Source organism: Buteo buteo, chromosome 18 (genome assembly GCF_964188355.1).
Source record: "Buteo buteo chromosome 18, bButBut1.hap1.1, whole genome shotgun sequence".
In the NCBI taxonomy this organism is placed as follows: domain Eukaryota; kingdom Metazoa; phylum Chordata; class Aves; order Accipitriformes; family Accipitridae; genus Buteo; species Buteo buteo.
Window position 1 is genome coordinate 9399517 of NC_134188.1, and position 22841 is coordinate 9422357.

The 22841-nt window shown below is 43.7% G+C and overlaps 1 protein-coding gene across 2 annotated transcripts in view; it reads right to left on the reverse strand.

Annotated features, from left to right (window-relative positions):
* LOC142041310 (E3 ubiquitin-protein ligase rnf213-alpha-like) overlaps window positions 1-22841 on the reverse strand; it is a 64367-nt gene that overhangs the window by 35526 nt on the left and 6000 nt on the right. For both annotated transcript variants that reach the window (XM_075049975.1, XM_075049976.1), the window contains exons 8-30: window positions 22520-22588; window positions 22232-22408; window positions 21384-21598; window positions 20459-20748; window positions 16910-17115; window positions 15855-16028; window positions 15102-15300; window positions 14157-14221; window positions 13028-13223; window positions 12530-12649; window positions 12334-12432; window positions 11983-12111; window positions 11577-11778; window positions 10614-10793; window positions 8877-9008; window positions 7440-8017; window positions 6251-6416; window positions 5838-6055; window positions 5116-5253; window positions 4406-4585; window positions 2011-3481; window positions 1007-1200; window positions 183-338 (exon numbers count right to left, since the gene is read on the reverse strand). In XM_075049975.1, coding sequence (XP_074906076.1) covers window positions 183-338; window positions 1007-1200; window positions 2011-3481; window positions 4406-4585; window positions 5116-5253; window positions 5838-6055; window positions 6251-6416; window positions 7440-8017; window positions 8877-9008; window positions 10614-10793; window positions 11577-11778; window positions 11983-12111; window positions 12334-12432; window positions 12530-12649; window positions 13028-13223; window positions 14157-14221; window positions 15102-15300; window positions 15855-16028; window positions 16910-17115; window positions 20459-20748; window positions 21384-21598; window positions 22232-22408; window positions 22520-22588 — 5554 coding nt within the window. The remainder of the gene's footprint in view (window positions 1-182; window positions 339-1006; window positions 1201-2010; window positions 3482-4405; window positions 4586-5115; window positions 5254-5837; window positions 6056-6250; window positions 6417-7439; window positions 8018-8876; window positions 9009-10613; window positions 10794-11576; window positions 11779-11982; window positions 12112-12333; window positions 12433-12529; window positions 12650-13027; window positions 13224-14156; window positions 14222-15101; window positions 15301-15854; window positions 16029-16909; window positions 17116-20458; window positions 20749-21383; window positions 21599-22231; window positions 22409-22519; window positions 22589-22841) is intronic.

Here is a 22841-nt window from a genome sequence, read left to right on the forward strand (position 1 = left end):
TGGGACTACTTGTTTCTACGTAGATGAGCCATCACTCCAGTGGAGAGACAGACCCAAAAATTACATGCAGCTTTAAAAGAGACTTTGGATTTTGGCAGATTTACTGCAGGTGCAGACCTAGTTATGTTAACATCCTCCCTTACTATTCCTCTGACATGAGCACACTATCCCCAAAGCAATACCTCTTGTTTCCTTGTTCTGCTAAGACCTCTTCCTTTTGCCAGGTACTCAATCAAGTAAAGATGAGAGGATTTGCACTTCCAGACTAAGCCACTGGGACTCTGGATGTGTCTTAGGATGCATAGCTCAACCAGCAGCCGGTAGAGACCTGTTGACACCTGACAGGGAAGAAACATTTGAAAACTGGTGAAAGAAATGTCTACCAAAAAATACTTAATCCACTACCCATGACAGGTAGTAGTACCTGCAGCCAGGCTACAGCTTTGCTTCTGTTCTTGTGCTGGATTGCTATTCTATCACACACTGAGACAGCTGTAACTGTTAATATGATCAGATGCTTGGTGCTCTGCAGCCTTCTGAGGTAGGACTAGGTCATCTGGATTCACCCTCTGCCCTAAGCCCACTACCTTTTGTTTAAATACAGCTCATTCCAGAGAGGTACCAGACTGGATGTGAGATGGAGAATCCACCCCTTCTTCTCCCTGTGTATGGGGGTTCTATGTCTGATCACTTGGTTTGAATTCAGCCATCCTTCAGTGCCCTACACTCTGATTGATACCACTGTAGGAGGAAAGATTGCTTTTATGAAATGGGACCCATTTCACACAGCTTCCTCACCTGTGGGCATGGAACAAGGCAAATGCTAGCACCTGAGCTTCCAAACTGTACCCAGAACTCTTGTTGTTCACTTTAACTTTTAAGCACCTGCTGCTACTACTGTAGATGAGAATAAGCCAGCACAAGAGGTTGTGAAAATACCCTCCTCTAAAAAAGCCTATGAGGTCTTGCACACTCCATGTTCAACCACCAAGACAAAGACTCTCACCACTGGTGACACATCGATATGGAAGACAGTTGGCTGAGCTTCAGTCGGAAGTTCCTCAACAGAGAGTAGCTCCTCCAGAAGGAACTGGAAATCAATCTCTGACTCCATCAGCCTAATAGTTTTGTGAATCACTGGTAAATCACCCGGCTGGGCACGGATCTTTTTGAGGGTATTGTCCACGAAGAGAGACTTCCCTAGGAAAAGAAGAGACAGCCAAGATTCACCCTCGGAGTCAGTCTGCCCTTTCACATGCATGGGACTGTCTTTCTCCAGACATCTGAACTCGCTCCAAACTGAGTGGCCATCTCTCAACAGCCTCTTTAGAACAATACCTGGGACCAGATCCCAGTCACAAGGGACATCCTCCAAACCTGTGCTCACAATTTTAGCAGTATGGCCCATTGCAAGACAGAACTCATGCCCCCACTCCAGCCCCATTGAGGTTACCAATATAGACATAGCCAGAAGGCCTGGATCCTGACCAACTTGCTTCAGATGTGCCCTACAAAATGTCAAAAAACCTTACTGTCTAAAGAGACATGTCTTGAAATGTTTCAGAAATAGTAGGAAGAATAAGACATCCTGCTGAGGCTTGCAAAGGGCCTACAGAACATTTGTTCCATTCTGGGATGGCAGGTGGAGGCCAGCTAGGCTAGCCTATGGTCTTTCAGAGGACATCTGGGCTTATTTAGGCAACTGACTCCCATCCCTATGACCTAGTTTATCCCATGGAGAAAGCCTTCTTTCTAGCTCTTTCCCAGAGCCTCACACCATTATTTATTTCTCTTTAGATTGGACAACTGTAGCTCCCTCGGAGATCATGTTTTCTAGACTGCATTGTCATTCCCCTTTGGATTCTTTCCACATGGTCTAAAATCCTTCTTAAAATTCACCACCCAAAACTAAGCATGTGAGGAGAGTGGAGGGCTCTTCATTGCGTGCCACATTCCTCTGAAGGCCTCCTGGTTTGAGACATGACTCACAGTAGGACTACTAACACCTACCCATTCCTGCTTGATCTGAAAATATGAACTTCACATTCTGCTGATAGGGTTCTTCGAAGGCCTGAGCAACAGGGGCTGTCCCACAAGGCACTTTGAGATGCGTGCTCAGGTATGCCTGGATTTCTGTCATAGAGTAGCATGGGATAGTAACTTTGTAGGTGTCAAAGGCTGTGATGACATAAGAATTGTGAGCTTTGGCATTGCAAATGATAATGAACCTATAGTTAGGGACTGTAGAAGATTGCAGTAAGTGGAAGAAGTGGGACTCCAGTTGTTTGGAAACTTTGTATGCTAATTTCTCAGCACCCAGCAAGCAGTAGATTTTCTGGTTTTGAGAATCAGATGAAAGAGCTCTCCTAACAATCAGCTCCACTTCTTCCTCCTCTGTGTTGGGTGTGCACACCAGGACCTCATCATATGTTGGGAGAGGTGCTGTCTTGGTGTGTCTGTAAATGGAGAGCATGTAGAGTAACATTTCCTCTTCTTTACACATGATGAGAGAAGGTTTGCTGGCTTCGAGGCCTACTGGTAAACTTCTCTTGACACATGTTTTTTCAAGAGCTGCTAATTGCTTCAGTGTTTCACCGAAGACATCCAGGCTGATGTATTTGTCTGACACAAGGCCAGTGAATTTCTTACAGTAAGCGTCCCAGAGCAGATTCACCTTGTCACAGATGGATGGCAAACTCTCAAAGGAAGTGGCCAGTTCATCTTTTGCAAGGGTGCTAAAAGTTGCCTGGTCAACATCTATGTTCTTTTTTTTAAACTTGCTTGACTTCTGCAGGAAGGCTGCTCGCTGCTCATCATATAATTTGCTCAGATTTTCAATCTCTTCCTTGTCATTGTGTCGTTTAAAGGCAAAATTCATGAGCTTCTGCTCTGTAATGTCAGAGTTTGGAAGGCAGCTCTGCAGTGCTGCCTTTGCCACTGATGTATCATAGCCAGATTCAGCCAGGCTTTTGATGAGCTGGGGAAAACGAATGACATAGTCATGCCATGTAACAGACTTCTTGTCTCCTGTTGATGTGTTGACAGGGTCAACTGGTGTCATGAGGGCTTGCTCCAGGGCTTTTCTAATATCTTCTGCTTTAACATCATGCTTTATGACAGAAAGCATATTAAGAATCTGTGGCTCTATTACACTATTGTGAGCTTCGGCCAGTTTGCTACATAAATCGAAGAGCTGGTGTGCAGTGAACAGGTTGAGATGATAGTAGGTGTCCCTCTGAGTCTCCAGATATTTCTTCCACTCTACCAGGCAGTGCTCCATTGCTTTGCAAAGGCCATCCAGCTCCTCCAGGACAGGTCTGGTGCTCTGAACAAGGATGCCAGCAATTCCAAATTCTGTGTAAACTTTTACTCTGTGTTGGGCATTGCAGTAGATGTCAGCCTTCCAGTCTATGAAAAGGATATTTCCAACACTGAGAAGCTGCAGGTACAACCTCCCAACCATTTGAACTTTTTCCAGGATCTGTAACATGCCACACACAAAACAGGGAAATGGATTATCACGTGTTTTCAACAACTATCGAATACTTCTCACATTACATTTTCTTCCACAGATCTATTAAAACCTGTTAAACAACCAAAAAAAAAAAAATTTGGCTCAATTTTTATGTATAGCTTCTTCTCAGGATACATTCCTTGGCCAAGGACATGCTCTAGAAGTGCATGTTTTCCTAGAAGACTTCTACTACTCTTCAAAAATACCGGTTCCATGGTAAATAGCACATGTCTACTGGGGGAAGGAGGTCCACAGAGGAAGGACAGCTCCATTGTCTCAGGTAGCAAGAAAACCCCACCCCTAAAGATTATGATGAGCTGTATTGAACCCTCAGAATCACCACCTTTGAGATATTTGGCCCTTGTCAGGTTTCTTCATCTCTGAATGAGGCACTGCAATTGATCAGACAGCATGCAGTTGAGGTGGTTCCTCAGGTATGTAAGAGAACACCTCACTTCAAACACCTTCTGAATAAACAGCTTGTATAGGAAGTAAGGAAAAGGCATTTTTGGTATGTGAAGCATCTGGCTTGTGGTGGGTGCCCACATTGGGGTGACCGCCATCACACCCCTGGAGTTTCCTGTTTCTCTTCATTCACCACAGCAGGAGCTTAGATGGCTTGCTTAGGTGGAGATATCCACATCATTAACATGCAGGTGAGGCCAAGACCTCAGAGAGTTGGACTTCTACACACTCCACCATCACCTTGCAAGAGAATGGCTGTATTTATAATTTGCCTTACACGTGAGATCTGGGAGTCTGCTACCTCTGCTCCTGAAAAGTCAGAGCTGACGGTCAAGGATGAGTCTCCATGAAAGAATTCTAGCAAAAAACCCCAAGCCTTATGGACACTGTTTTCCAAGCACATATTGTTGTTGCACTGTGGCTTACCTCCAGGAAGCGGTTTGCCTCCTCTCTACCTTGCTCAGTTTTTGTGGTGATCAACATAAGCTTGTTCTGGAGCTCTGTGAGCTGAGCCAGGCTGTATTCTTTAGCATTCTGATCTGTCTGAGATGCTTCCTCTGTGGTGTCCTGCAGCAGTTGCACTGAAACACAGTCCTCCAGGGCAGCCTGGAAAGCAGGTAAGAGGATCAGCCCCACTCTGCCTTTTCTCTGTGTAATTCCCCATCCTCGTGCAATGGGTCTTCAAGAATAGTAGTAGTACATCCCTGCATATCACAGCCAAACATCAAGTTTTCTCATGTCTTAGGATGTGGAACATTCCTTCCCTCTTCTATTGTGCAGGGCTCACTCTTTCAGGGTATGCTGCAAGCACCACTCTACTTGAACAATGGGGTAGCAGTTCTCATTTTCAATCTTTCCCTTTCCTTTTTTTACTTTCTCAGTGATCACATGAGTTCTTTTTTGTATTAAAATACTGCTTTCTCTCCTCCCTGGGGACAAAAAAAAACTTGTTTTGCCTTGAAAATGACCAAGGCTTAATGGAGAATGTGACATGAGGTTGTGCTGCTTTCAAATCTGTCTAGTGATCTACCGGCTATCTGATATACTCCTTGGAAACGGATTTCAAGAATGTTAATTTCTTTGGGCAGATGATGACCCCCCGGGAAAACACTCTTAAAATTGTGGAGAACCATTACCTTGCATTTCTGAGGTGCTGAGATGATAAAAATCCCTCTGCTGTTGATGTTTCTGGCTTGAGAGATTGAGGAACACTCTATGGAGCCATGAGAGTCATGAACCATCTGTATCCAGTCTCTGTTATTACAAGAATCTCTCTGTTAAAGAAAAAACCCAACACAACAGAATGAAACCTAATAATCAGTTGGCAGCTCTGTAAGGACAATTTTGGTAAGAGTGGGGTTTCTTGTGCCTGCTTCACCTGAAGAGACAAAGTACAGATGTTGCACGCAAATCTACGTCTATCTTAGCTTTCTGAAAGCCAAAGCCAGTGAATAAGTTTTTTGTGAAGCTGCTGTTCTCTGCCAGCCTTTGGCAATTTGGAGGAAGGGTGTCAGCTAAATGGTACCCTGAGTAGGATGTTGTAGTTTCTGTGGAGAGGATTATGCAAGACAGTGGTAGACTAGACTTTCCTAAAACACAGGGCATTGGATTCACTTTCTTCTGCATGTGACACCTAATGGGTCTCCTCCACTTGCCCTCATATAGGCATGTAAGGTCTTTTAAGGTGTCCCAACTGGACTTCAGTACCAAACAGCAAGGATTTATCATAGGTTTTATGTCATATCCACTATGCCCACTTGGATGTCTTAACTCCCCTAGAGTATGGCACCAGACTTTGGCAATTCACTCTTCTAGTACAAGTCCAAGTAATTTTGGAACATGGGATTTGTAGACTCACCAGCTTCTTGGGCAGATTTTTGTCTTTTGCAGTGGCTTCACTGATGAATGACAGGGCTGCAGAGAACTGTTCAAATCCAGATGTGGGGCTCAGGTCAAATATAATGGGTGCTGAAGCAGCCATGGCATCTCGGAAGAACCGCACTTTGTCAATATCGATGTCATTTTCACCTGCAGAAATTGATGCCAGGTCCACAAATACAGGGATTTCTGTTTTGTCTAGGAAAAAAAGGACAAATGAAAAATCAAAAAATGAAACACATAGCTGAGGAGTTTCATGGTTGACTCATAGTTGAGGAGTTCACATAATTGATTCATGCAATGCCTCTGGCTGTTGTGACAGATAAGGACTAACTGATCCCTTTCTATTGCCTCTCTTATCTGATGACTCTGTTACATCCTGGTACAACTCACCTTTTATTACGGTTTTGATCCAGGAGACAAAGCCTTTCCTTGTGCATTCAAGAAGTTCCCTCAAAAAGTCCAGCATCTCTTCTGGAAGGTTGCTCAAACTATTTTTCACCTTCATTAAGTCCTGGGTCATACAATCAAGTCTCTTATTCCTGAATTCTGGCTCTTCCTGCAAAAAAACCCCAAGACATACTGATATGTGTCCCTTGGTAAGAGAAGACAGAAGGTGAGCTCTGCCTCCGCCCCACACATCAAAGTTTCGTCAGCCACTCAGGGTCTTTTCCAAAGGGCTAGCTCCCCAGAAACTTCTGTTCCTCTCATCCAATCTATTTCATAAACCCAGTCTGGTTATTTCAGTACAAGTCCCTGCAGCAGAGGCACAGAGTCATGATATAAAACTTGTCTGACATCTGCACTGAAGTCCTGATCAGTAAAAGGACCTTTCCACAAAATTTACAAGGTCTGCTCCAATTTTAAATTTCTGGGGAACCCTGTCCAAAACATGGAAAGCTATCCAAAGTACAAAAAGTTACAGAACATCCAGCTGCTCCTTGGGAGCTACCCATGCAGTGCCCCATCACTGCTACTGTAATAGAAAGGTCATGACAATATAACATTTTAGCTTTTACAGGATTGGAGCAATGAGGCTTGAAGATCTGCAAAAAAGAACATGTGGAAAGCAAATAAAGAATTGCTGGAGTTGGTAGAGAATATTAGGTTGGGATCTGTTATTTAACTCCTGGAGTTTTTAACTCCAGATCCTGCCAGAAACTTTCCATGGAGGTTGGGAAAGATAATACTTCCCTGTCTATTCCAAATCACTTGATGCAGAATTTGTTTGCTGACACACAGAGATGCCTGCATCTATTGGCCTCACACAGTTGCCTCAGATGCCTTTGGGCATCTCTAATGGCACTGGGACCTCATTTGTGGACAACCAGGAGTCTGATTAAGGGTGAGCTGAATCATATTTCTGACTCCACTTACTCCAACATAAAGGTGCCAAGCTAAAAGAGAGACTGCTACAACAGTGGAATTTATATTCCAGAAGAAAAATTCCATCCACTGTGTTCAGTATGATTTAGTTAAAAATTAAGACACACAAAAGCAGAGGTTCCCCATTCACACCTGCCAACACAGAAGCCACAAGAGCACTCAGTATAAGCCAGATATCCATGTGTGTCCTACATACATATTTTGTTAGGTCGTTGAGAATCTGAAAATTTCCATTAAACTCAAGTGTCTTCCGCAGTTCATCAATCATCTTGGCAGTGTTCACCACTGTAGACAGGGTCAGGTAGTTTTTAATCTTCTCCACTGCAGCATCTACCCAGGCAGCTTTTCCATTCCCTTTCCCTTCACACATCTCCATAATTTTAAACTCCTTTGTGAGTTCACTCTCATTTGCTAACTGCTTCCCAAAATGTCTCTGCACAGTCCCAAGGGTGATGGAAAAGTCTTTGAGGGCCAGATAGGTACTCCGAAAGTCAGCAATGGCTGGTTTATAAATGTTTTCTTGCACATCTTCTATTAAGAGAATTTTCTCTTCAGGGATTGTGGCTTTGATTTGCTTTGCTTTTTGCTTCCACAGTCTCCGAAAATAATTACTTTCCTCTAAGTTATGAATTTTTTTCATCATGTCACTGTATTTAACAAGGAGGTGTAATTCAGGACTTTCCTTCTTGCCGTTCACTGAAAATTTGCTTACAGACATCTGATCCTTAAAACTTCCTCTTTTTCTGATGCTTTTCTCCACAGCACTTCTATCCACTAAACAAGGTGGAAACAAAAACATTAGTGCATTTCTCCAGCTAGAAAGACACTTACCCGCTAAGCATAGAAATATTCTGAACCTGATTGCAACACCAGAGAGGGGTGTGCGGGGGGTGGGGTGGGGGTGTGTGTATTTGCTTGTGGCAAAGTTCTTGGGGGAAAAACTGAATCCAAGATCAGCACCAAAACAAATGGTGGGCAAAATCAATTGCTCCATGATGAGGAAGGGAGCCTTCAAACTATGGCCTTGAAACTGTGGTAGTGTCTGTACTATCAGAAAACAACTTGGCCCTGAAATAGAGGTTGAGGAGACTTACCCCACCATTTGCCACCCCCCCCAGCTGGAGAATCACTTCTGTTGATTCTTGCACCCAATCTGAGAACTTCAATGCTGGGACATGTATGGCCCACTGTCCAGCAGGAAGAGCTCACTGTGGGAGTCTTCCCAACAAATATACGTTTCTGTTCCCTTTTGCTAGCTCTGTCCTCCTCTTTTCAGGTCCCAGATCTTGTCTGAAATTGTTTGTCCTGTCTGAAATGCACTTTCCCCCTACAAATATTTGTCAAAGTAGGTGATCCAACCTTACATGTCTCTTAGAAAAATGAAATACCTGGCACTGTTTAATCTTCCCCCATGAGACAGATTTTCCCACTATTCTGAACTCCTTCCATGTATAAGCCTCTACCAGACTTTCCCAATTCCTTTTTTCCTTAAAGAGCTCCCTGCTTACTCCCTAGACAGTCATGCAGCACCGTTTTCTGGAGGATTTGCTACCAGCTCTTTATTTTAGGAGACAGCTCCCCATTTAAGAACCACATAGGCAATCCCATCCTCTCAAATAGAATGGGATGGTACCTCTTATCACATCCTCTATGCTGCTGCATAGATGCAGAAATGAGCATCTCTGCTTCTTCTGCTCTTCCAATTGCTCATATTCCTCCCTTCTGACTTTCAGCACTGTTTCTATACAGCTGGAGACAGAGGAATCTGGGGAAAGAAACAAACAAAAAACTCCATGCCCAGACCTCAGATATAAAGAATTTTTTAAGAAAAACATTTGGAGAGAGAGAGAGAAGAGCTACTGGAAATATAACTACTGCTGTTTAAAAATGCATGCTTGAATTTGCATAAAGGCCGTGTCACTTGATCTAAAAGCAGCAGTATCAACCCAGAGCCACTCTGATGTGATCACTGACAAAGTCACTCTGACTCACATCTGATCACTCTGATGTGATCACTGAAAAAACACGACAAAACACTCTGGGACCCATGGATGAAGTTTATTATTGCAGAAGAATCTAGAAGAGATTTCTTCCAGGTTTTTGTAAAATTTAGGCAGATTTTGAAACTGGCCTGTGTCCTTGAATGTTGTTCTGTAACCAGAATAAACAGGAACAGGAAAAAAACCCCTAAAACCACTAAACTAATTTGAGTGTTGCAGTTGACATATCTGAGAGACAGGATGCCATCCAGAGGGACCTGGACAGGCTTGAGAAGTGGGCCCATGAGGTTCAACAAGGCCAAGTGCAAGGTCCTGCACCTGGCTCAGGGCAACCCCCAGTATCAATACTGGCTGGGAGACGAAGGGGTTGAGAGCAGCCCTGCCGAGAAGGACTTGGGGTACTGGTGGATGAAAAGCTGGACATGAGCCAGCAATGTGCACTCGCAGCCCAGAAAGCCAACCGTATCCTGGGTTGCATCAAAGGCAGCATGGCCAGCAGGTCAAGGGAGGTGATTGTCCCCCTTTATTCTGCTCTCATGAGACCCCCACCTGCAGTACTGCATCCAGCTCTGGGGTCCTCAGCACAGGAAAGACATGGACCTGGTGGAGTGGGTCCAGAGGAGGGCCACAAAAATGATCAGAGGGGTGGAACACCTCTCCTGTGAGGAAAGGCTGAGAGAGTTGGGGTTGTTCATCCTGGAGAAGAGAAGGCTCCAGGGACACCTTATTGCAGCCTTTCAGTACTTAAAGGGGGCTTATAAGAAAGATGGGGTCAGACTTTTTAGCAGGGTCTGTTGCAATAGAACAAGGAGTAATGGTTTTAGACTAAAAGAGGTTAGATTTAGACTAGATACAAGGAAGATGTTTTTTACAATGAGGGTGGTGAAACACCGGAACACGTTGCCCAGAGAGGCGGTAGATGTCCCATCCCTAGAAAGATTCAAGGTCAAGTTGGACGGGGCTATGAGCAACCTGATCTAGTTGAATATGTCCCCACTCATTGCAGGGGGTTGGACTAGGTGATCTTTAACGTTCCCTTCCAACCCAAAGCATTCTATGATTCTAAAAACACAAATACAATTCTACAAATAAATCATAAGAACACCACAATATTTTAATTGCTATCCTTTGTACAGAGGAATAGTATTGTTTTCTGTCCTTCATAGTGTTAACAGGGCTTAAAAATATTGCCTGTATTTAACTTTTATATTTTTTGCCCTTGTGTTTGTTCTCTTGCAGAGAATTTTTTGTTTTCTCTGTATTTTAGATACCTTTCCAATAGATGTATTTTCTATTTGCACCATTGCATAGGAAAACACACCACATGAAACTACTGTTTTGGGAAATAAATTTGGAAACTGTGAGCTTACCGCACATGCACAGTATATTCTGAAATGTCACTTGATGCTGCAAGATGATGGACAGTACGTTGCAGGGGATGTCTCCTGAGAAAACTCGATGCCTCAAAAAGCAGAAGAAATTGGAAAACTGGGAAAGCAGGATTTTTGCTTTTTCATTGATCTGATTTTGTAGCTTTTGCTCCGATTTTTCTGTAAAATAGATGAAATCTAGTGGTAGAGCAGTGCTTTCAAAGAAGCAGTTTCCCTGCTGGATTTCTTTTTAACATACATCCTCAGGAAGAGTTAGCAGCTTTGTAGCGCCCTGCCTCCAAGCCATGAGTAGAAAGGGGATCTGTTACAGCCACGTTTGTGGAATGTACAGATTTGGTTGTTTTCCAATTAAGTGGCCAACACCAGCATACAGGAAAAATGTTGCTTTGTTCCCAGTCAATGTAAAATAGCATTTTTCAATTGTCTCAGGTACATGAAAACCAAAATGTATCTTTAGAGGACCCTGGCCTAGCTTTGGTTATAATCCTCCTTCATGCAGGAGACAAACCTCTAGGGTGCTTCACAATTAGCATTTCTGTTATTTTTTTTCATTTTCAGGGAATAATTTTTTTTTAATATGCTTCATTTAAGAAATGAAACACCTCCCATGAATGGGCAACAAAACACCATTTTGATGGGAAAAAGAAATTGAGATGCTTCTTAGTTTCTGAAATGAAACATCGTTTTTCCAGGGTATGTGAATAAATTGTTTCTTCCATTTTGTGTTGGCAACAAACTTGGCAGATCTTTGAACAGAGCTGGTGAAAACTCATATTCCCTTCTAGCAAAAGAAAGGACTTGATCACAAACTTTGCCCAGCTCCATGGCTGAACTTTGTGATTTTAGTGATATGTGCCTTAGATGTTGCTTGGCTTTCAGAACCCATCAAAGCTCACTTCCAAAACAAGAATTTAAAAAAAAGCCACTCTGTGGGAAACTTACTGACAGCAGAGAAGAGATCATAGGTCACAGAAGAGCTGAGCACCTCTTCGAGAACTGGACTTGTGCTGTCTAATCTGTCTACTTCTTTCAATATTCTCATCTTGTCTGAGAATATTTTCTCAACAACAGCAGAAAGCACTTTCCCAACAGTTGACCTGTCTGTCTTGAGGAGTTTGGAAATATTTTTTGCTAATGTGTGTTCCTGTAAGGACATGAAATTTCTCCTCTTAGTTGTAAATACACTTTGCAGAACCTGTACCTTTACAGAAAAGTCCTCTCCCACTCCATTAACCCACAGCAAGCCAAGTAAGCACAGCTAGCAAAGTGGGTCAGCTCGGTGTGGCAGGAGGTAGAAACTCCCAGCTGTGCAAGAAGGGACAGTGGCATTTAGACAGAAACTCTGTACCTCACTTTTCTCAAAGTATCTAATACTTTGAATGACACAATCTGTAAAGCAGGTCTCCAGATTTGTATGCCAGCACTTGTCCTTCTTCATGAATTCCAAGTAGAAGTCCAGAAGTTTTCTGCCATCTACCTGCAGGAAGGAAATGCTTAAGCTGCAGTTTCTTCCTGGAGCCTTGCAAAATATCGTTGGGTTCTTACAATGGGGGAGGAGTTATGCCCCTCTACACCAGCAAGGAGCTGGCTGCTTCAGCTCCCATCATCCAAACACTCACTGGGACAAAAAAGAGCATCCTGGGGTCAGGAGAAGTCTGAGCATCACCCCCCTGCTTGAAGTTAAGTAACCATAACTTACTTTCGCCAGCCAACTTTCAACCATGCTGTATATCAGGCTTTGCCATTTCTGGGTCCATTCCACACAGAGGATCTCAAACAAGAACAGCAGATGCCACACCTGTGGCAGAAAAGCAAAGCTGGTCAACTGGGCCTCAAGATATAGACAGACCTTCCAGGGTGGGTGGTTATCCCTTGTATGGGTTCTTGCTACTCACATCAATGTTTTTCAGGAACTGCCTACTTTCCATGGGTGGCCTGGGCAAGGATTTTTCCAGCCACTTCTTGATGTAACCTGCGAACTCATTGTACCTTTCTGATATAAACTGCTGAAAATTCTTGGGAAATAAAAAAAGGAGAGAATTGGCAAGGAGAGCCAGATTTTCACTCTAGCTTTTGATCCTTAACTGCTGTGTACACAGTGAAAACAAAGTCCTTCCCACAACTGTCAAGGGCCTTCAAGAAGAGAAATGGCTGGCACACTCTGAGATGCTACCAGCTTTGTTTGCACCGCTCTGTCCATGCAAACCCTGCTTGTGCACCCTAGCACAAATTCTGACAAGGTTAGAATCAGTAACTGAGAAAGGTAGATACATGCTCTGCTGTAACTCCTGTAGCTGGCCACATTTGAATGAAGCAAACCTGAAGTCTTGGCCCTTCTCAGCTAAAAAGACATGGGTACATGTCTTCATGAAAGCTACGGGTGTTGTTTTTACCTGATCTACTTGCAACACATCTGATTTTGCAGCAAACATGCCAAGTATCCGTAGCAGTGACATTATCAAGCTAAATGGCGCTGCATGCCAATGCTTTAAGGAAAACAAAAGCAAAGCATATGTTGAATCCACACATGGCATGATATCCTCCTTATTTGCGGGCTTCATCAGCTGCTCTGTACCCCCTGGCAGGCACCTGTGGACACAGAAAAGCACTGTACACCTCTTGTGCTAATTCTAACACTAGCATTTAAAAAACAGTCAACACAACCTTGAGCTTAAGTGTCCTTCATTTGCTGGACAATACTATGCAATCTCAGCCAACCAGAGCCACTTATGTGTCTGAATTTGGAGCTGAATCCCACAACAGGAGATGGATATACACTGTCTGACAGGACAGATTCCCCTGTGGACCTTCTTCCCACATGATACTCCTCAGCCCCAGAGGGGTTTAAAAGATTATGGCATAGAATCATGGAATGGTTTGGGTTGGAAGGGACATTAAAAATCACCTACTTCCAACATCCCTGTCATGGACAGGGACACCTTCCACTAGACCAGGTTGCTCAAAGCCCCATCCAACTTGGCCTTGAACACTTCCAGGGATGGGGCATCCACAGCCTCTCTGGGCAATCTGTTCCAGTGTCTCACCACCTTCACAGTAAAGAATTTCTTCCTTACATCTAGTCTAAATCTACCGTCTTTCAGTTTAAAGCCATTACCCCTTGTTCTACCACTACATGGCCTTGTAAAAAGTCCCTCTCCATCTTTCTTGTAGGCCCCCTTTAGGTACTGGAAGGCTGCTATAAGGTCTCCCTGGAGCCTTCTCTTCTCCAGGCTGAACAACCCCAACTCTCTCAGCCTGTCTTCATAGGAGAGGTGCTCCAGCCCTCTGATCATCTTCATGGCCCTCCTCTGGACTCGCTCCAACACGTCTATGTCTTTATGTTGGGGGCCCAAAAGCTGAACACAGGACTCCAGGTGGGGCCTCATATGTACATACATACATACTAACAAAGAAAATTACTACAACCTCCCTTGTTCTGCTCAACCACAAGTCTAGCCATTCCTTCCCACCTCCTCCACAGAGCTGTCCTAGTATAACTCCACTCAAAAGGTTACCACTTACAAGTCCTTGAACCAGAATGCCATCCTTTCAGCAATGTTGTCCAAAACTCCATTCAAATCTATTTCCTGAATAGAGGGTAAAAAAAACACTGAAAACAACTGTGAAAACACATCCATTCCTAGAGCTGAGGCAGTCTCCTATGAAAACTGGTAAGTATGAAACCTTCAGAGAATTTTTTTCTGCCAATGTTTGAATAAAAAAACCAACCCAGTGCTTCCAGATGGAAAGGCAGATCTAGCTCCTATTAAAACAATCACTTCAAATCCCACAGAAGCCAGCTGTATCCAAGATGTCTGGAGTTCAGAGGATAGTGTGGGAGGGCTTAGCTCAGATTTTTTCAAGTACAAATCAGAGTGTGTTGGGGGTAAACCCTATAAGAAGCACCAAGAATTAGATTTTAAGTGGAATTCCTCTCCAGGGCCTCAGAGAATATTACAACAGTCTAGTTAAAACATAAGTGAGAATGATAGAAAGTAGGTTCCCACAAACAAGTCCAATTTAAATTTAAAAATAATGACCCCCCCAAATGCAAGTTAGAACTTTAACTTCCTTCTTCATCCTTTCCATCTTTAAACAAAGTTCCAATTGCTTGATCCCCACAGTGTTCATTTTGGTTACTACTTTTGGAGACAGGATATAAAAATTGCTTAAAGATTCTGATTAAAATTCACTTGATACAGCATTTGCTAGTCATTTTTCAACGAGGGCAAAAAACAGTGAGATCCCCTTGCCCTTTCTCTTTTGCCAGTTCTCTCAAATTATGGGTATTGAGCTCTCACTCCAGGTTCCTATGATTCAACCCCTTTGGATTTGTTGAAAATTTCTTCAGGAGCCAGGGAGACTTTCTGGCTCACCTGTACAAAGTTGCACAACTTTACATAAGCTAGGAAAGAAACACTAACAAGAATTTGATCTATTGCTGTGTGTATTGTCTGATTGCCTTACATGCACTTGGGATGGTTTACAGACGACATTAACAATGCGTTGGTACACAGTATCCAGGAGGAGCTGAGGTGGAAGCTTGATTTGCAGCATGGAGTCCTTGGTGAAATTCTTCAGTGACAACATCTCCAAGACTGTCTTCGCCAGTGGAGAGCAGCTTTCAATGAATGACTTGTGAATCTTTATCATTGCCAGGATTTTCCTATAAAAATAGACCATCAACAGCAGATGCACTTTGAAGCATCAGGAGGCATTTTGTGCCTTTTTCTTTTTTTTTTTTTTTTTTTTTTTTGAGGCTTTTAAAGAAGAAATTCTCTGTTTGAGACTTTCAGTCCAGGGGACACCATCTTGTGTGAGTGCATATATGTGCCTTTGCTCCCTGTCCAGTTTGTCTGCAGAGAGGATATTTTGGAGTGAGTCCACCTTTCTCCCTGTGAAACAACACCCAAATGAGGATCTAGGGGTAGTTCTTTCCCTAAGGCCACTCCTAACAGGCTGTCTGAATGAGGCTGCACAGTTCTCAGCTCAGTCTTCCCCTTCCTCCAGGTCACCTTCAAACATCCTCCTTTTCTCCTAGGTAGAGCCCAGGGCAGGAGTAGGATGTATGAGAAAGGCAATGGCTTGCATCCCAGGGAAGAAACACAAAGTTTCTGGTGGTTGGAAGTCCACAAGCAAAAGCAATGAAAAATTATTCTAACAGTACAACTGCTTATTTCCCTGACCCAGCCTTGAATGCTCTGTCCCTTTCAAACCTACCTCTGCTTCTCTTCATCATTTCTTAGCTGCGACATGTGTTGTAAGTGAATGGTTTGTGGAAAAAAGGGGTCCTCCATCTTCTCTGTGATTGCATACAGCAATGGAATCAGCCAAATACACAAGGTGTTGCCTTTATTACTTAAGCAAATTTCCTTCACAGAGGAAATGTAATTGCTGAAAAGAAAGAGAACCACCAAAAATCTCCATTAGTGCTCAGAGCTCCCATAACCACCTCCTAGGATGGCAGTGGGAGCTGTGTGCTTTCCCTTCAACCCAATGACATTCATCTTGCCAACATGTAGCTGCATGAAGGTGTGTGAGAGAGAGGGAGAGCTTGGTTCTAGAGACCTTATCAGCAGACATTCATGTACAACAAATGAATCCCACCCCAGATTTCCCCAAACAGTCTCCCTCCATAAGTTTTATGAAGCAAAGGAAAATCAAAAGAAAAATAACACAAATGCTATAGGTTATATCAAAACGGCATAAGACAATACAGTAATCTGACTTTGTGGTCTAATATATCCATTTATATAGGGCTCAATTCAGCGGTCTACACAAAAGTGTCTAATTCTCTTTGAGATGTCTGGGACATCCAAGACAGACCTGCAGGGTTTTCAGATATGAACCAGAACTTATGGGAGATACTGATCCTTTCAAATTGTCAGCAGGAGGCTTGGTGAGATAGCACATGACATCTAAAATGACACTGATGCCCAGCTGAGTCTTGGATCTCCAAAGATTATAACAGAAGCCCAGACACCTACAGATGTGCATTAATGTAAGGGTCTGAATCTCAAGCCAGTCCCTGCCAAAAATAAGACCCGTGGCTCTCCTTCCATTGGAGACCTGTCAGAAGGGACAGGCTGCACAAGTTATGCAGCCAGTGGCAGAAATATAGCTAGGAAGCATTGAAGTGAAGGGGAAAAAGTGTTGGGGGATCACATTCTACCTCTGTCTTCATATAATTGCTCCATAGAGAAAATGGCCCAAATGAACTGAATGACTACAGAAGGATCTATAACTCAAGAAAGTAGGAGGACACTTTTAATTACCTCTTTCCTCTCAGATGCTTGAATTTGCCTTGAAACGGGCCAATGTCATGGAAGATTTTTTCAGCCTTGATTATTAACTCTTTGCTTAGTGGGATGTTATAACAAAATGAGGTGTGTAAGGCAAAAAGCAGCCCATCATCTTTATGCTCCTCTTCTTCCAGGTATCCAACAATCTTGTCCATGAACTTTATCATGTTATTGTGCAACTGGACAACGAGAATAAGGAAGGCGAGTTTCACCAAGCTAGACAAGACAATTTTACTTGAGGAGCTGGGAAGGATTCAGGAAGGAGCATGGAAGTTGCTAAGAATCGTTATTTGGAGGCAAAAGACTTGCAGTTAGACCACTTACCTAAAGACAGGTTCCTGTCTTTGCAACAGCTAACAAATTTCTTAGCTTCCATTGTGTCGCATTACCCTGGCACTACCACAGGGAGAATGTTTTCCTTGCTGTCACAAGTTTACCAAGTAGTTCTTATGTGCTGAAGCCACGTTGGCAGCAGGAGCCTACTGACCACCCGTTCTAGGATGCTCAAGCCCTACCACAGATGAAGTATAGGTAAACAGATCTTCAGTCTCCCAGCTGAGCTGGGAAATCAAAGAGAATCAAAAGGAATAGTGGAGATATTCTCTCAGAGGCCTAGCTTAGTAGAATCATAGAATCATAGCATCATTTAGGTTGGAAAAGACCTTCAAGATCATCGAGTCCAATCATTATCCATGCCCACTAAACCATGTTCTGGAGTACTTTGTCTATGCTCTTTTTGAATACCTCCAGGGATGGTGACTCAAGCACTTCCCCGGGCAGCCTGTTCCAATGATTGACAACCCTTTCAGTAAAGAAATTTTTCCTAATATCCAACCTAAACCTCCCCTGCCACAACTTGAGGCCATTTTCTCTTGTCCTGTCTCCAGCCACCTGACAGAAGAGACCAGCACCCACCTCACTACAACCTCCTTTCAGGTAGTTGTAGAGAGCGATAAGGTCTCCCCTCAGCCTCCTTTTCTCCAGGCTAAACAACCCCAGTTCCCTCAGCCGCTCCTCATAAGACTTGTGCTTTAGACCCTTCACCAGCTTCGTTGCCCTTCTCTGGACACGCTCCAGCACCTCCATGTCTTTCCTGCAGTGAGGGGCCCAAAACTGAACACAGGACTCGAGGTGTGGCCTCACCAGTGCCAAGTACAGGGGCACAACCACCTCCCTGCTCCTGCTGGCCACACTATTTCTGATGCAGGCCAGGATGCTGTTGGCCTTCTTGGCCACCTGGGCACACTGCTGGCTCATATTCAGCCGACTGTCAACCAACACCCCCAGGTCCTTTTCCACCGGGCAGCTTTCCAGCCACTCTTCCCCAAGCCTGTAGTGCTGCATGGGGTTGTTATGACCGAAGTGCAGGACCCGGCACTTGGCCTTGCTGAACCTCATACAATTGGCCTTGGCCCATGGATCCAGCCTGTCCAGATCCCTCTGTAGAGCCTTCCTACCCTCGAGCAGATCAACCTTTCCTCCCAACTTGGTGTCATCTGCACACTTGCTGAAGGTGCACTCGATCCCCTCATCCAGATCATTGATAAAGATATTAAACAGAACTGGCCCCAATACTGAGCCCTGGGGAACACCACTTGTGACCCGATAGTATAGGAGTATGACTCCATGACCGAGAAACCCAAAAGGCACTTAAACAACTTTCAACTAAACAGAGATGCAGCACCTATCACTCAACTCCTCTCATTGGGATTTCCCTACAGATGAATTGCAAGGCATTGCTCTGCATCCTGTGTAGCCCAGGTGTATTTTAGGCTTTCCACTATGTGTGACCTATTAGGATACATCCACAATGTAAGGCACCATCCCCACCTAGATGTTTGTAGCCTAGGTACCCAGTCCTCTTCTGGATATACCCTGCTGACTCCCTCTGAGGCAAGCCCCAGACCATGCCAGGTGGATGTGGCACCTCAGTTCAAACAGAGCTTTCATTAAACAGCATTGGTGGGTTGAGCCCAGCCAACAGCCAAACACCCACCAGGCTTCTCACTTAATCTCTTCTCCTGTGGACCAGGATGAAAACAGAAGGAAGGTGAGAAGACTCATGAACTAAGATAAAGACAGTTAAACAGGGAAAGCAAAAGCTGTGCACATAAACAAAGCAAAAAGAAGAATTCATACACTACTTCTCATTGGCAGGCAGATGTCCAGCCCCTTTTTGGGTGGCAGGGCCTCAGCACGCGTAACAGTTGCTTGGGAAGACAAATGCCATAACTGTGAACATCCCTGATTCCTCCTCATTTCTCAGAGCTATTATTGCTGAGGACAACATCATATGGTATGGAATATCCCTTTGGTCAATCTGGGTCAGCTGTCTTGGCTATGTCCCCTCCCAAACTCTTGTCCACCACCAGAATACTCACTGTGGGGAGCCAGGGGAGAGAGGAAGCCTTGATGCTGCACAAGCACTGTTCAGCAATAGCCAAAACATTCATTTGTTATCAACACTGTTTTAGCCACAAATGCAAGACACAGCACCATATGCTATGAAGAAAGCTAACTCCATCCCAGCCAGACCTAGTACCATCTCAGAGAGAAGTCAGGCTGGGATGGGAGTGGACATCAGACGTCTCCTTTAGCCATGGAGATTTTGCCTTGTTATTGCATTTACAGGACAGGGATTCACTTCCATGAACAGTGAAAATATTGACTTCAACTTTTCTTCCAGGAATCCTGCTCAATCCATGGCAAGAGATGGATGTGTCCAGGGCAAAATTCCACCTGTCCAGCTTAGGATAAGACAAACATCCTCCCCTTTACTACTTGCAGATGGATCTCTGCTGGTAATAAAGGGAGCTGGGGAGTGGGGGCTTGCTCAAGTGGACCTGTTCACACTGAAAGTAGTACTCGGCTCAGGAGAGTAAACACCTGAAAGAAGCAATTTCAGCCCGGAGAGGATCCATCATTGCAGTTGATAAGGACTGGTAAACTGTTCCTCTGACTAAACATCAGTGCCTACTGAATGGTTGACTCTCTCTCCAATCCTTCAGTGACTCTGTTGACTACTTCTCAGCACCTACAATAGGAGCTAAGACATTCAGCGTGTATGCACCTAGTTATTTTTCAGTATGCTAGTTTTATTTTAGGTGTCTGCAACCTTAAACTGCACCCTACCTTTGGTTCATACCCCTGAGAAATAAGTCAAATGGGAATCTAATTTTAAACTTTGAAATGAGGCTTTGAAGCCAGAAACTGCATATGAAGTTCTTTTTTTCCACGCAGGATTCTCAAAAACAAGGTAGTCTTTCCATGACCCACCCTCAAAGCTAGTTCTGCAAATGACACCATTTGGCTCTGATTCCAACAGAAGACCTCCTTTGACCTCATCAGGCTTTGGGTCCAACTCAGAAATTAGAAAAAGCAATGAATATAAGGTCCAGCCTTTTGATGTTCTCTGGCTGTCGTTCAGAAACCTACATGGAATTAGAGGTAGCTGCAGAAATTTCTCTTCAGGGGTCTGCCTAACTGCGAGCTGCTTGCTACTTTGGCTTGGTGTATACTTACCACTTGCTCAGTAAGATCAGCTGGACAATAGGGTTCACCTTTTGCAGCATCCCCAAGATAGATTTTGAAGGTCTCCGTGTAGATCTTCAGTTTCCTTTCTATATTCTTAAAGCCATTCTGGAGCCTGATGGGCCGGAGAAATTCATCTGCAAGGTGTTCTATGATACTACAGTTGACTGAGTTTTGGGGCATTGTTGAAGACCATGGATTGAAGGAAGAAAAGTATTTGATGGTTTGGGTTTTTTTTCCATGAAAATAGCACTTCATGTTTTCAAAGATGGTCCATGTTCCTGGGGAGGAATCAGTGTTTGTGAATGAACCTTCAAACTTTAAAGGATGAGTTTTAAACTGGCCCTGAGCTAATGAGACCAATTGCTTTATATGAGTGTCAAGCCCAGCTGAGCCATAACTGAGCCACTAACGCACAAAACTCACCATGCATATTTAAATTCAGCCCTAGATATCTCACCTGCACTTTAGATGGGCCTGGTATGCATAGCCCATGGCTGATTCAATTGCCCCAATAATAGGTGTCTACTACTTTTTGAGTCATCCTGGCATATTCAAAACATCTATACAGGGTGGCTGATCCGACACTGGACCACCAGCTCACCTGCACCTTTCTGGAATGGCAAGTGAAAGCCTGATGGTAGATGCAAAGGTGATTCAAGGCTTCATTATACACTCTCCTTTGTGATATATAACACTTGCCATCTGTGTTATATGAAGAATTTGTTTGTGTTAAAAAAACACCCCATAAGCCTATGTACAAAAATCCCCACATAACAGTGCTTTTGTTGTAGGAAGCAGGTGGTGCCCCACTGTGCAGAAAAACAAAGGAGAGTTTATATTTGTCTGCTGCGTGCAAGGATTTGTTGGTCATACTTCACCCCAGTCCTACCTTTGAAGAAAGTACAATACTTACCATCTGCTTTGATCTCTTCCTTGGGAATGTTTATGACTCGATGTAATTGATTCTCTTTATTCTTGGAGTCCATTCCATAAATACGCTCTAAATCACATAATCTCACGTCACAGTCAGTTGAGAGCACATTGTTAAGGATAGCATATTTATAAAAAATTGGTCCTCTCTGTAGGTCAGAAATGGGGATCATTGCATGGCCCATGATCATGTTTTTTCTAGAATAGAATAAAGAAGGTTAATTAGTTACTACACCATAAGGACCTTCCATCAGGTTCAACCCCAGATGGACTTTAGCTGTACACATCAGTTAATGCAGCAAGAATGAGCAACCAACACTCACATTCAAAATGCAAAGTTCAATAAAATGCCTCTGGCCTTTATAATGGCAGACAAATACTTGATGTTCTGACTTGAGCTTGAAGGTTAATCAGACAGGAGAGAAATAAAAATAACTGGTAAGAAGTGAACAACCCTGGTTCTAGCGAACAACCCTGGTTCTAGCCAAAGTTGCAGCTGCCTTGCAAAAAAAAAGGGAAATATATCTAGAGATATTCCTGCTGAGTGCTGCAACTGTATCAGAACTGAGGTGACTCTATTCATTCTATATTCTCTCATGCAAGGCATCTGGTGACATTTGAGAAGCTCCGTAATGTTTTAGACCTCCATGCAGATCTGGCAGATCTGACGCAGGACCTACAGAAGTTAGACTTAACACTGTAACTCCTACAGTGTCCTAAGTTTAGGTGTCTTTGTCTGGAGCTGAAGCCCAGGCTGGAACCCTAAATGTGGGGTGAGCTATATGTTTTCCAAAAATGTGATATCAACCTACATTTAGGTATCATTTTTACCTTTTTTTCAGAACAGCAAATTCCTGGTATTGTCCAGGTTGCTTGTACAAAGCAACACAGATCTTGGATGACTCTTCAGAAAACCTGGAATTTTTTGACATTACAGCAACAAACTCTAGGGTCATTGTTTCTTCTGTTCGAAGTCTTTCATTGGACAGATACGGATTCTCCAGGCAGCTATTGGAAGGGAAAGAAATACTGTAATGTCGACATCAAGCCCACTTACACCACTCTTGCTATTTTCACCTCATCCACCTCAGGACTTCAGGGCAGCATTCAGACACTCACATGCATTTCTCCCAGCCTCTGGCTGCAGCTCCTGGCAGATGAGTATTTTCTGCATCATTTCTTCCAGTCCTGTACAAATATCCTGATTACCATAAAGCATTTACAGTGGTCCCACCTGCCTACATGGAAGCATCAAGCCACTATGTGAATAACTCCCACACAGACAGCATGCTGTAGACCAAGGGGCATTACAAAGAGACCAGCTCCTGTCCTGGAGGGCCTCTACCTGTCTCCATGTGCTGGTGGAGGAAGGAGTTTAAGGGTGGAGTAGCCTTACAGTACTAAAGCTACACCTCTTCCCAAAGACAGCTCTTTTCCCAGC